General features: G+C 36.2%; 1 protein-coding gene across 3 annotated transcripts in view; it reads left to right on the forward strand.

The window, feature by feature from the left end:
- GPD2 (glycerol-3-phosphate dehydrogenase 2) overlaps positions 1 to 12,665 on the forward strand; it is a 172,266-nt gene that overhangs the window by 136,923 nt on the left and 22,678 nt on the right. For all 3 annotated transcript variants that reach the window (XM_055121701.1, XM_055121700.1, XM_055121702.1), the window contains exon 10: positions 12,437 to 12,571. In XM_055121701.1, coding sequence (XP_054977676.1) covers positions 12,437 to 12,571 — 135 coding nt within the window. The remainder of the gene's footprint in view (positions 1 to 12,436; positions 12,572 to 12,665) is intronic.

The following is a 12,665-nucleotide window of genomic DNA, read 5'->3' on the forward strand; positions in this document are numbered from 1 at the left end:
AGTTAGTTTTGTTGTGTTTTGCCCGTTTGTCTGCTTTAGTTATTCATATTCAACACATTAGTAAAACCAGCCTCTAATTGTCTTTTACATCTTCACTTATTTCACCTAGTAAAATTAGTTCAAGATCTATCCATTTTGCCCCCCCCACCATAAGTCATTATTTTATCTTTTTTAATGCCAAAGTCCCACTGGATATCTATACTGCAACTACTTTATCTGGTTATCTGTTGATGGACATTTAGGTTGATTCCATGTTTTGGCTATTGTGAATAATGCTCATAGTTCTTTTCTGATAATTTCTGAATTCAAGGTTAGAAAACCATGTTTGAGATGTCATACTAATATCTTAGCACTCTAAAATGAGTCACTTTGGGAGTACCTGATTCATATATATGTATGTACCTACATATATATTATAACTGTAGAAAATAGGGAAATCAGAGGAAAGAGATATATATTTAAGTATGTTTGAGTTGTTAACTATCCGAAGAGTACTGATGATGGATTTGACTAAGAAAAATAAGTACTGTTTCTTTAATTGAAACAAAGTTTACCTTTCCTATACTTACTGGGACTTTCTTCTAGTCTAATCAACACAAAATTTTATCTAGTGAACATATAAATAATTTTAAAAATAATTTTTAAACTAGTGTGAGAGGTTCCCTTCAATATTATTCTTCTGTGTTGTTCCTTACGAGACCCACCATCTCCACTCATCTAGTCTCACAAGCTAGAAATGGCTTGCTTATCTTATCTTTTATTGATCTTTCTCTTTCCTAAGCCAGTCTGATTTTCCTTTCTTCCACATTCGCTCCCCTTTCTCCACCCCCTTCTTTCCTTCTTTCTTTCCTTGTTTTTGTTTTGAGCTGTTCTCAGGGCTTAGTCCTGGCTCAGGGATTATTCCTGTACTCCTGCAGGGCTCAGGGGAACCTATTGGTACTGGTGATCATATCTTGGTCAAGAAGGCAAGCACCCTACCTACTGGACTATTCCTCTGGCCCCCAAACTCGTCCAATTTCAATATGGGCATTCTGGAATGTCATTTAAGTGCACTGCCTCCAGTATTGTTTTGGTTCAGACCTTTGTTTAGAGCAAGCTTTTTGACAGGCTAACCATCTTCATTAGATTAGGTCTCCCTGCCTACCCAGTCTTATCCTTCTTTCAGAACTTTTCTTTCTAAAACGTTATTCTGTTGATCACTTGCCTGCATAAAAATAAAAATCTCTAGGATATCTTTTCACTGACCAGGAAAATTCTGAACAATCTACAATGGGATCTGATTCCTTTCACAATGGGTTAATATTAAGCTCCTACACTCCTGTGTATTCAATGGTCTGATTTATTTATGTATTCAGTTTTCAAATCAAGTCATACACTTATTTAGTTTTCAAAGAGAGGTAGTGAATTCAGTGTGTCACATATGCAAGGCAAGTGCTATAACATTGAGGTACATCCCTGGCCCAATGTCATGCATCCTTAAACCTTTATGCCTTGTTTAATCTGAAGCCTTGTCTGGGAAGCCATTTCTCCTAAACTTCTCATCTTGGAAAAAATACCATTTATACTTCATAAACCACCTTTCCTTTGTACTTCTAGAATATTATTCTAATATATATGCACATGTATAGTATAATCATATTGCAGTATAGTATACTATTATATATATTACACTAAAATGTAGTCTCATTTGGAATTCCTTAAGGGTAATGTATCTTCATTACAAAGTTGTTAACTATCTGGTATGTCACTTGTGATTATTTTTAATAGAGCTGAATTAGTAATGTATACACTTTTAGGAGTTTGACTGATATCTGTACCAAAATAGAAAGTTTAAAAGTTTTACATGTTTGTGTCAATAATCTTTCATAATGTTGGCTTCAGTAGAAGACCATGACAGTTTTTTGTCTTAATACAACCCGCTGCTATCTATGACTATTCAGAATGGAATTTCTTCCGCAATGTCTCACCACAATTTTATAAGCAAACAAAACTAGCAACTTTTCTAGAATTTTGGCGAGGATTTTCTACCCCAATGTGTGACCACAATTTTATAAACAAACAAAACTAGCAACTTTTCTAAAATGTTGGTGATTTTCCTAGATGCATTGCTTAGTTCATAGTATGGTCACTGTCACTGTTCCAGCGGGCACCAGTAACGTCTCTCATTGAGAGACTTATTGTTACTGTTTTTGGCATATCCAATAATATGGTATGGTAGTTTTAGATTCTATTGTCAAGTAATGAATATAATTTCATGGTAAGTAGAATTTTTATACATTTACAGTAATAGAATAAATGTATTAAGTACATGTTATTGAAATCTGTGTGCCTAATATTCTCTCTGACATGCACACAAACTCACACATAGTTACTTAGGAAATAGTCACAACAGTTTAATAGCTATATTTAAATACTCAAGAGTAAATTATAATTTTAGCTTAATATAATACTTTTTCCTCCTTTTGAAATTCAGGGGAATCTTGAGCTAGTTATGATTTTGTGTGTGTGTGTGTTTGTGTGTGTGTGTGTTGTTGTTCTAGGGAACAACACCTTGTTGTACTCAGGGATTATTCTTTGTCGGCTACAGGGCACCATATAGGGTGCTGTGTAATGTATGCCCTGTAATGTAATGTATGACTCTAGGTTGGCCATGTGCAAAGAAAATGCCCTCCCTGCTGTACTATTGCTCCAACACATGACTATATTTTGACATGTGATTGTTTTTAATGATTCTTGCTCCATTTCATTTACTTGGGTAGAATATTCAGTACAAGTGGGCTTATAAATGGCTTCCACGAACAGGAAGTTTAGATTGTTGGAGCAAAGAATAAAATTAATTCAAGAGCTGAGAGTGCTATGTTGACAGTTTCCAAATTCTTAAAGTTCAAATGCAGTAAAGATGAGAAATATAACTGCTTCTATGTGCTGAGAGGCTGGATGTGCGGGAAACCAGTATAGGCTTCAAAAGGCCACTGTGCCCAGATTGTAGGTGGGATTTCCACCAGGAAAATGAGTTTTGGGCTATAACAAGAACCAGATCCAGAGCCCCTTGTTTTTATTCTACATTTCAGTAGATAGAAAGTTATGGTTGGACATGTAGGAAAATAAAGATCTTTTCAGTTAACATGATTTTGTGCTGTTTAGGGGACTGGTGAAATTAACTGGGATTTTTTTTTTTTAATCAATTCTCATATTTGGTAACAGCAGTTCCTGTTATCTAGTATTGGGCTATTCCTGTATTGGGCTTTGCGTAAGATGGGCTGGACATATCTTGAGATTGATTTCTCCAGACAGCAAATATCTGGGTGTAAAAGCAGAGGTGACAGCTTTCTTAGATCTTTCATATACTCCATTTGTTACTTAACTCCATTCATCATCATATTTTCCTACTGATGAACATCCTTTTAAAGCCAGTTATGATTCTGTATAGTCTTTTTTAGCATTCTAATTTCTTGAAGATCACATCTTTGAGAAATTGACATTATTCTTGGTAGAATGTCAGTATGTCTGTATTTTCTAAGTGAAGACATTCTGGAGCCAGAATGATAGTACAAAGAGTTGGGTGTTTGCTTTGCATGTGGCCGACCTAGGTTCAATCCCTGATACACCATATGGTCCCCTGAGCACTGCCAGGACTCATCCTTGAGCACAGAGTCAGGAATAAGCCCTGAACATTGATAGGTGTGGTTCAAAAACAAACAAAAAGGAAAAATATTGAAGGCATTCAGAAGTCACTTTTTTTCCCCCGGGGGGGATTTTGGTAAAAGCTGAGTGCTTGTGTGTGTGTGTGTGTGTGTGTGTGTGTGTGTGTGTGTGTGTGTGTGTGTATGATCCTGGTTCTAATATAGGGACTCCCATATGCAAAACAAGAGGCCTTCTGCTGAATCACACCCCTGTCAACATGCTTCATTTTTTAAAAGTTGTTTTTTTTTTTTTTTTTTTTTTTTGCTTTTTGGGTCACACCCGGCGATGCTCAGGGTGTGACTCCTGGCTCATGCACTCAGGAATCACCCCTGGCGGTGCTCAGGGGACCATATGGGATGCTGGGATTTGAACCCGGGTTGGCCGCGTGCAAGGCAAACGCCCTACCCGCTGTGCTATCACTCCAGCCCCAACATGCTTCATTTTTAAAAACCACCATTACTTATTTTATACTAACAGTGCTACACCTATTGCTTATTCTATCTCTGATTACCCATAACAACACGAAGTGTATTTTCCCACTATACAGAAGAAATTGAAGCCCAAATGACTTTAAGTTTTATGCATATGGCTTATTTGTGCTAGAACCAAGATTGGCATGGAGGTCAGTCTAGCTCCAATACTTGTGCTTTTGAGTATCGCATAGCACTCCTGGAGGGCAGGTCTGGGTTTTATAGTATGGGATGATAATCCTCTAGGGAGCGGATTATGTCTCTCAGTTCATTTCATGGAAGCTGCTACACACCTTCAGAATAATAGCGACCTTTGCTCTAGACTTGCCTTGTTTGGATTTGGATGTTAAATCGGAGAAGGTTTCTTATCTTATAACTGATCCCATGGGCCGACTCGTCTTCTCTGTAGATCTAAAATATAAAAAGATTCGTATAAATCCCAGAGCAGTAGTTTCAAAATGTTTTCTATTAATCAAAGTTGAACTCATAATTTTAAAAGGATTTATTAAATGGCTGAATAAGTAAAATTCTGACAACATTTTCTGAGCCTCCCCAAATGGCTATATCCTTAAGAAAAAAAAAGTGTCAAATCTTAACACTCCATGCTGTTCACAGCAGCTGCCACGCTTCTGCAAAATGCATTGGAACAATTCTGAAAAGCGTTTTGCCTGTTGGGAATAAGACCATGTCTTCTTTTACAATTTAGAAAGCTTTCCATTCACAGGCTGTATTTTCTAGATTACTTGTTTGTTCTTTTCTGAAATTGGGTAATTGATAGTTTTGCGGTGTGTGCTGGGAGAAGAAGAAAAATAATCTTTTGAAAAATGTTTCATTAAGTCAGCTGTGTAGAGGTTAATCAGAAGGATGCAGTGGTGAAACTAAGCTATGACTTAGCTGGATTGAGGGAGACAGAATATTTGCTGAGTGCTTTATCCTTGTAGTTTTTCTGGAGTGTTTCTTAGGCAGCTTCTCTAGTTGTACACAGGTTTTCACATATGCAATTAGTAGTGTTTATAGATTGCCTGTTATTCAATTAACAACCGAGCTGGCCATATCAACTCACTGCAGACCTGCCTTTTCACTGCCAGAGATTGTACCAGGGTTATCAATTTACACAGGCTTGGATGTCTTCCAGCTGTTTAATTATAGTGTCATGCGCTTTGCTTTTTTCTAGTTTCATTAGTTTATAAATGTAATATGGTATCTTATTTTTTCTGATTAACACTTCATTTCACCAGTTAAACATGTGGTAGGGAAGTATTGATTTCTGACACTATTTCCCCTGTGCTCATTTAAATATTTTCACATGCCTCTTACTATTTTTTTTAAGTGGCAAACATGAGAAAAAACACCCAAAAATGTATGCCTGAAATAACCATTGGGAAATAAAACCACACATTTAACTCTTGTTGCTACATCACTTCTTGCAAGCTTTGCTTTCTATTAAAAAATGAAGAAAATCACATCATGAGGCCAGAGCAATAGTACAGGGAGTAAGGCACTTGCCTTGCATGCAGCTGGCCTGGTTCAATTCTCGGTATCCCAACCGGTCCGTCAAGCACTACCATATGTGATTCCTGAGTGCAGAGCCAGATGTAACCCCCAACCAAACAAAAAATCACTGTTTTTGCCAAATTTCTTAGAATGAAGATATTGATAGTAATTTGAAAGAATCACATAAGCACTTAGATTTTCAACCAGCTGTGGAAAATTGTTTGGTGAATTATTTATATTTTGCTCACAGTGATACCTATTATGTGATACTATTAATGAGTTACTTGGTGGGATATAGGAAAAATAATTCTTAAGCATGGTGGTAGAGGACTATTTTTAGAGGACTATTTTATTTTCTCGCTATCCTTCTGAAATATTGCCTGATATTTTAATAAATCTGGAGGTACTCATGATTCTTTTATTTCTTAACATCTGGGAAATTAGTCATTTCCATGAATGGCAATGGGGAGCTGCATAAAAAGGGGTTAGCTCAAGTGGCGGAATGCTAGCCCAACATATGCAAAGTCCAGAGTTAGCCATCAGCACTGCATACTTCCTCACCTTATGCGGCATGGGCCCTGTGCTCTCTCAGCTGCATACTGCTGTACTGAGAATCACCCCAGCACTGCCCCTAGGGAAAAAATTAACTTATTGCCATCTGTATAAGTTAAGCTAATCACTTTGGTAAGTGCTGCTTAATGACAATTTTTCTCAACTTAAAAAGTAGTGTGGTTTCCTGTCATTGTGTTTCATTATGCACATTGATATTATTTCTGCAATCTGTATTAATTAGTGGTGGTATGCACTTGTGTTAAAGCAGTATTTTGACCGCTGATATTCATCACTTAAATATATAATCATCATAAATCTTATATAAACCTTAGCATAGTGATGTAGAATCTCAAATATTTTTGCCTTTGGCTTTGTGATGTCAGCTCTTGTTTAATCATAAAGTTGAGAGAATGTTTAATATTCTACACAATATTTATATGTACCCTTGTATCTGTTGCACACCATTTGGGGGGTACTGAGAAATATTAGAGTTGACTTACTGCAGACTTTCAACATAGTGAGAAAGATAAAACAGCAATAAAATTGTGTTTATTCTCCTGCCAGTGTGAGAAACACAAAAATCAAGATGAATCTTTGAGTTCTGAAGCTTAAAAGACTTGAGTTGTTTTCATATGTTATACTATGGAGTATTAAGGAAGAAGGTGATATTTATTACTTACTCTTGACCACCACCTGATGATAAAAACTGATACTTTTCATTTCTTTGAATTCATGGGGATAGAAGAAGAGGAGGATATTTTTATAAGATACATATAGAACATGCTATGGCAGTAAAACATTTAGGTAAGGGGGAGGCTTGCTATTACAACCAAGCATAATATCATGAACACAGGAGGTGGAGTGGAATTTCACTGAAAGAATGCTTCACTAGAGGTAGGGGCAATAGCCATAACCTGCTTGAGAATTTTCTGAAACAAGCTTGAGATTTATTCATGATCACGATCACGAAATCCCTTTGATTGTCGAATTTCTCGAGTAGTCTCAGTAACCTCTCTTTTCGTCCTATCCGTGAGATTTTAGAAGCCTCTCTTCACTCGGCCTTCCTAACGATGCCGCATTGGAGGCTCTTTCAGGGTCAGGGGAATGAGATCCAGCTTGTTACTGGCTTTGGCATATGGATACACCATGGGAAGCTTGTGAGCCTGTCCCATGCGGGCAGGAAGCTCTCAGTAGCTTGCTAGTTTTTTCCAGAGGGAGAAGTAGGTTATAAGATATTATTAAGATATAAGATATAAGATTATTATTGAGGATACTTTGCTCCTTGTGTAATAGCATCATCCTAGGCATGTACCTATTGTGTGACTATTTTAATTTAAGATTAAATTGAAAGAAAATTAGGAATTTAGTTCCAGCATAAAAGGATAGTAGAGACAAGAGCCAGGAAGATTGCTTCAGGGTTGGAAGCCTTCCTCATGAGCTGGGAGAGAAGGCAGCTGGGATAGAGAAGGAATCACTAACTCAGTGATGGTTGGAGGGGTCGCTCAGGATGGGAGATGTGTGCTGAAAGTAGATAAAGGACCAAACATGATGGCCGCTTAGTTTCTGTATTGCCAACCATAATTCTCAAAAGTAGAGAGAGAGTAAGAAGGAGATTGTTTGCCATAGAGGCAGAAGGTGGGGTGGGGGGGTGGTAATGGTGGGAGGCTTACTGGGAACATTGGGGTGGTGGAAAATGTACGCTGGTGGAGGGATGGGTATTCGATCATTGTACAACTGAAACTCAATCATGAAAGCTTTAATGTATCTCATAATGGTTCAGTTAAAAAAAATTCAGTTCCTCTCTTACATGAGCCATTTCAAATGTTGCTAGTAATTAGTAAACTGGTAAAGATAGAGAGTATTTCTGTCACCACAGAAAAGTCATTGAAACAGTGCTATTGCATAGAATAGAAGGTGTTAGAAATAGTTAATAGTCACTTAATTCATATATTTTATCTTGTAAAAGAAGAGCTCCAGATATAAGAAGACTCAAGGGGCTTTGTTTAACAATTCACTAATGTCTAAGTTATATATTCTCCCTTACCCTTCCTCCACCTCCTGGTAAGGGATTTTAATTTTATTATTGTTTAATGTAGTCTTTAAAAATTCTTTTTAAATATTTTTATAGTAGCAGTGATTTAACTCAATACATTGAGGGTATGAATTCTACCAGGGAATCACATCATAAATGTATTTTTTAAAAAACAAACCCAACATTCATCAGATATAATTCGCAGACTAAAAGAGCTAAATGCTAAGATAAGTAAAATAAAGTTCCAACCATAACATGAATTTTTCTTGGTAGTATTTTTTCTTTTCCTCAGTATTTCATGAGTAAGGATTAAAAATGGTATCAGTATTCATGTTTTACTTAATAGTCGCCTGTGATTGAAAAATACAGATGTTTACTTCAGTCATTTTTTAAAATTAATTTATTCTTTTATCGAATCACCATGTGGAAAGTTACAAAGCTTTCAGGTTTAAGTCTCAGTCATACAATGCTCAAACACCCTCCCTTCACCAGTGCACATATTCCACCACCAAGAATCACAGTATACCTCCCCCCCTCCCTCCACCTCCCCAGTCCCCTACCCCACCTGTGTAACTGATAAATTTCACTTTACTTTGATTACATTCACTATTTCAACAAAAAAACTCACTGTTATTGTTTGGATTTTCTCCCACCTAAAGTCAGTCATTTTTTAAAAAAAATGTTTCTGTGTTATACCAGTAAGGCCAAAGCCGCAAAGATGATCGCATATACTTCAGTTACTTTAAAAAGTACTTGTCCACCAAGTAGTCTTATTGATTTATTTATTTTTGGTTTTGGGCCACACTCAGCAATGCTTGGGGTTTACTCCTGGCTCTGCACGCAGGGATCACTCTTGGTCGGCTTGGGGAACCATATGGGTGCCAGGGATTGAACCTGACAGAATAGCATCCTGTCTGCTGTGCTATCTCTCTGGCCCTCCCATCAAATTATTTTAAACTCCATCAGAAGACTTTAATCAAGTATTTTAAACAAATCCCTGGCCAGCAACCTAAGGAATTTTACTGACACACTCTTCAGATTTTGTGTTGACCACAATGACGTTCTAAGTGGTTGCCTAAGTTTTATTTTTGACTCAGAGGGCAATTTGAACTCTAATGGAAAATAGTGGTAATTTCCTAGTTAGACTTTTTATATAGATATTAAAACATTGCATTATTTATACTGCGGTTATACAAGACTTTCCTGGAATAGGTGAAGCAAGAATTAACCTCCTATTTGATGGAAACATTCAGGGTTAATTCCTGTTTATGAGAATGTTGGCATCAGTGGGACATTCCATCTAGGAATGAAAGTCTTGTATTGAGATTCCTTTTTGTTTTCTAGTTAATAACATTGAAAACCATAGACATTCTTTTGTTTCAGTTACAGTTTATGGATATGCTTTGATTCAAGGTTCTTAAAGAGGTAGATGGTACATTTTTCATCTTATAGTTGTGTTAAGGACCTATGTTTAAATCTGCCAAATTTATGTTGAACTTATCTTTACCAGAAATTTATTACTTTTTGTTTGAGATACAAGGCCATCTGTTGTTCATCATAAATTATTTTGGTGTATTTTCCCCTCTATTAGTTTAGGTGGTTAATTGTTTTTTGTTTGTTTGGTTGTTTGTTTTAAATTGTGATGTGTAGGGTTCTGTTTTGCATTGTTTTTCCCTTTAATTTCAATGAGTGTTTATAACTCTTCACGCAGTTTGATAGATGTATACCAAAATTACTGTGCATGAATTTTTAGAATATTCACCATATGAGGATTTATAGCTAAGGAATAAATTAGGTCTGGAATTCATATTGTCTTCTGCTCACAAAACTACTCTCTGAATGAACTATTTTACTAAGACCTCAGCAGAGTATGGGGGGTAACAGAAGTACTGATAGTCTATACTGTGTGTTTTCTTAACTTTGTCATACTTTGACACTTATTATTTTCCCTTTTGTCTCAAGTGTTTTAAATTAGAGTTAAATTTATCACCATAACCCTTTAGAGAATCCAGTTATGTGGCATTAGCTGCTTTCATACTTTTGTTTAACCCACTATCACTATCCATCGCTCAAACGTCTTTATCTTCCCCAGCTGAAACTCAGTACCCACTGAACAGAATCTCCTCCTTCCCCCTCTTCTACTTCCTGGTAACCAACTTTTAAATTTTCTGTTTATTATTTTGATAACAGTACTTTACACAAGTAGAATAATCTGATTTGACCTTTTTTTGACTGATTATTTCAATAGTGTAATGTCTTCTAGATTCATCTTCATTAATGCCTGTGTTAGGATTTTCTTTTTAAGGCTGAGTAATGTTCCAGTGAATGTTTAAGTTGCATTTGGTTTATTTATTCACTAGCCATTGGACACCTGGGTTACTTAAGTTCTTTATTATAAATAATACTGCTATGAAAGACATGAACAAGTTTTTCTTCTTTAAATATGGTTTCTAGATGATGTACTAATCTGGTTAATTTTTTGAGAAACTCCCATTAAGTTATTCACAGTGACTGCGTTATTTTATCTTCAATGTGTAAACAATGTGCAAAGGTTTGATTGCTTCAAATTTCTTTAAATACTTGTTTTCATATAGTTGTCCATTTTCTCTTTGCTTAATTTTTTATAATATTCATCCTAATGGATACAAAATTGTATTTCATTGTAGTTTTTATTTTCAGTTCTCTTTTTAGTGATACTGGGCTTTTTTGGTCAGGGGTGGGGGCAGGGCATAGTTGATCACATCTAGCAGTGCTCAGGGGTTACTCCTGGCTTTTCACTCAGGAATTACTGCTGGCAGTGTTCAGGGGACCATGTGGGATGAGGATATTGAATCTGGGTCAGCCGCATGTAAGGCAAATGCCTTACCCACTGTACTATCTCTCTAACCCCAAGGGATTGTTTCTTGTGTGCTTATTGGTTAGTTTGTGTGTCTTTGGAGAAATATCTTTTCATATTCTTTATCTACTTTTTTAAGTAGGTTTGTTTATTTTACTATTGGATTTAGGGATTTATTGTATATTTTGAATATAAATTTCTTATTATATATGTGACTTGGAAATATTTTTTCCCATAGCATAGGTTACCTTTCATTCTGAAATCATGTCCTTTCCAAAAGATTGTGGTGTGTATGCAATAAACCATTGCTTAATACAATATAAATGATGGTTCTTCCTTATGTTTTCTTGCAATTTTTTTGCAGTTTTGCTTTTAGATATATATTTTTGATCCAGTTTGGGTCTTTTTTTTTTTTAACCTTTGTTTTGGGCTTTGGACCATGCCAGCTGTTGTGCTAAGTGTGAAGGTAGAAAGCTATACCAAAATGTCCAAAATGGTGGTCAGTTGCTGTGATGATCAGGTCAGAATCCAGCCTGACACTCCTGCATGCAAAGCGTGCTCTCCAGCCTGCAGAGATATTTCCCTGGCCCTAATATGTATATATATCTGTGTGTGGGGGGGGGCGCTTAAGGTAAGGATTCACTTTAATTCTTTTACATGTGAATTTCCAACTTCTCATTGCCTTAATTAATATATATTCACTCTTCCACCAATATGGGTATTAGAGGAGAATTAGATGGAGAAGGAGTTTGTATATAGTAGTTGAAGCAGAATTGCTCTTCTCTATTTTTCTAAGGTTGAAATAGCTATTTTACAAAAGTACATCTGAACCAAGTAATCATTGACCTTCCACTATTAGATTGGGGCAAATGGTCGCCTCCTTGGTCTGGAAAATGCAGAGGAAAAGAATTAACCCATTCTTAGAGCTGATGTGGATAAGGAAGAGTTGAGTTTGAAAGCTTTTCACATAGGTCTTGTCTTATCTCTGATATTAGACCAAAGTATAACTTCTCAGCCTTTTTGAGGTTATTGTTAAGTACTCCAGATTGTTCCAGCCAAGGGCTGCTGACATTTGTTTGATTGGTTTCTGTTTTGGAAATCAATTGGTTCCAGTGTCAGTGATTTTCAAGTTCTTATTCTTTGTTTTTCATTTGGAGGTTATCTTTGTAATAATGAATACTTTTAGGTTTTATTTTTTTTCCTTGTACTTATTCTTTTAGTATTTACATTTTCAGATTTTTTTTTCTCCCTTTAATGCATATATTTATGTACTTCTACCACATTCTTACTGGCCTCATAAGTATTTCATTGTTTTTTCTTGAAATGTCATTGAGTAAAAATCTTAACCCCTTTTATGATTTTTTCCAGTAAGAAGAGGGGATGTGTTGGCAGCATGGAGTGGTATTCGTCCCCTTGTCACAGACCCCAAGTCTGCAGATACTCAGTCTATCTCCCGGAATCATATTGTGGATATTAGTGAGAGTGGCCTCATCACTATAGCAGGTGGGGACTATTTAGCCTTGCTGTTTGGATGTGCTGCAGATGGGGGTTAAAATTTTGCACTGGAAACAGTGCTAATGAACATGAAGATTTCTAT

Source organism: Sorex araneus, chromosome X (assembly GCF_027595985.1).
Source record: "Sorex araneus isolate mSorAra2 chromosome X, mSorAra2.pri, whole genome shotgun sequence".
Classification (NCBI taxonomy): Eukaryota; Metazoa; Chordata; class Mammalia; order Eulipotyphla; family Soricidae; genus Sorex; species Sorex araneus.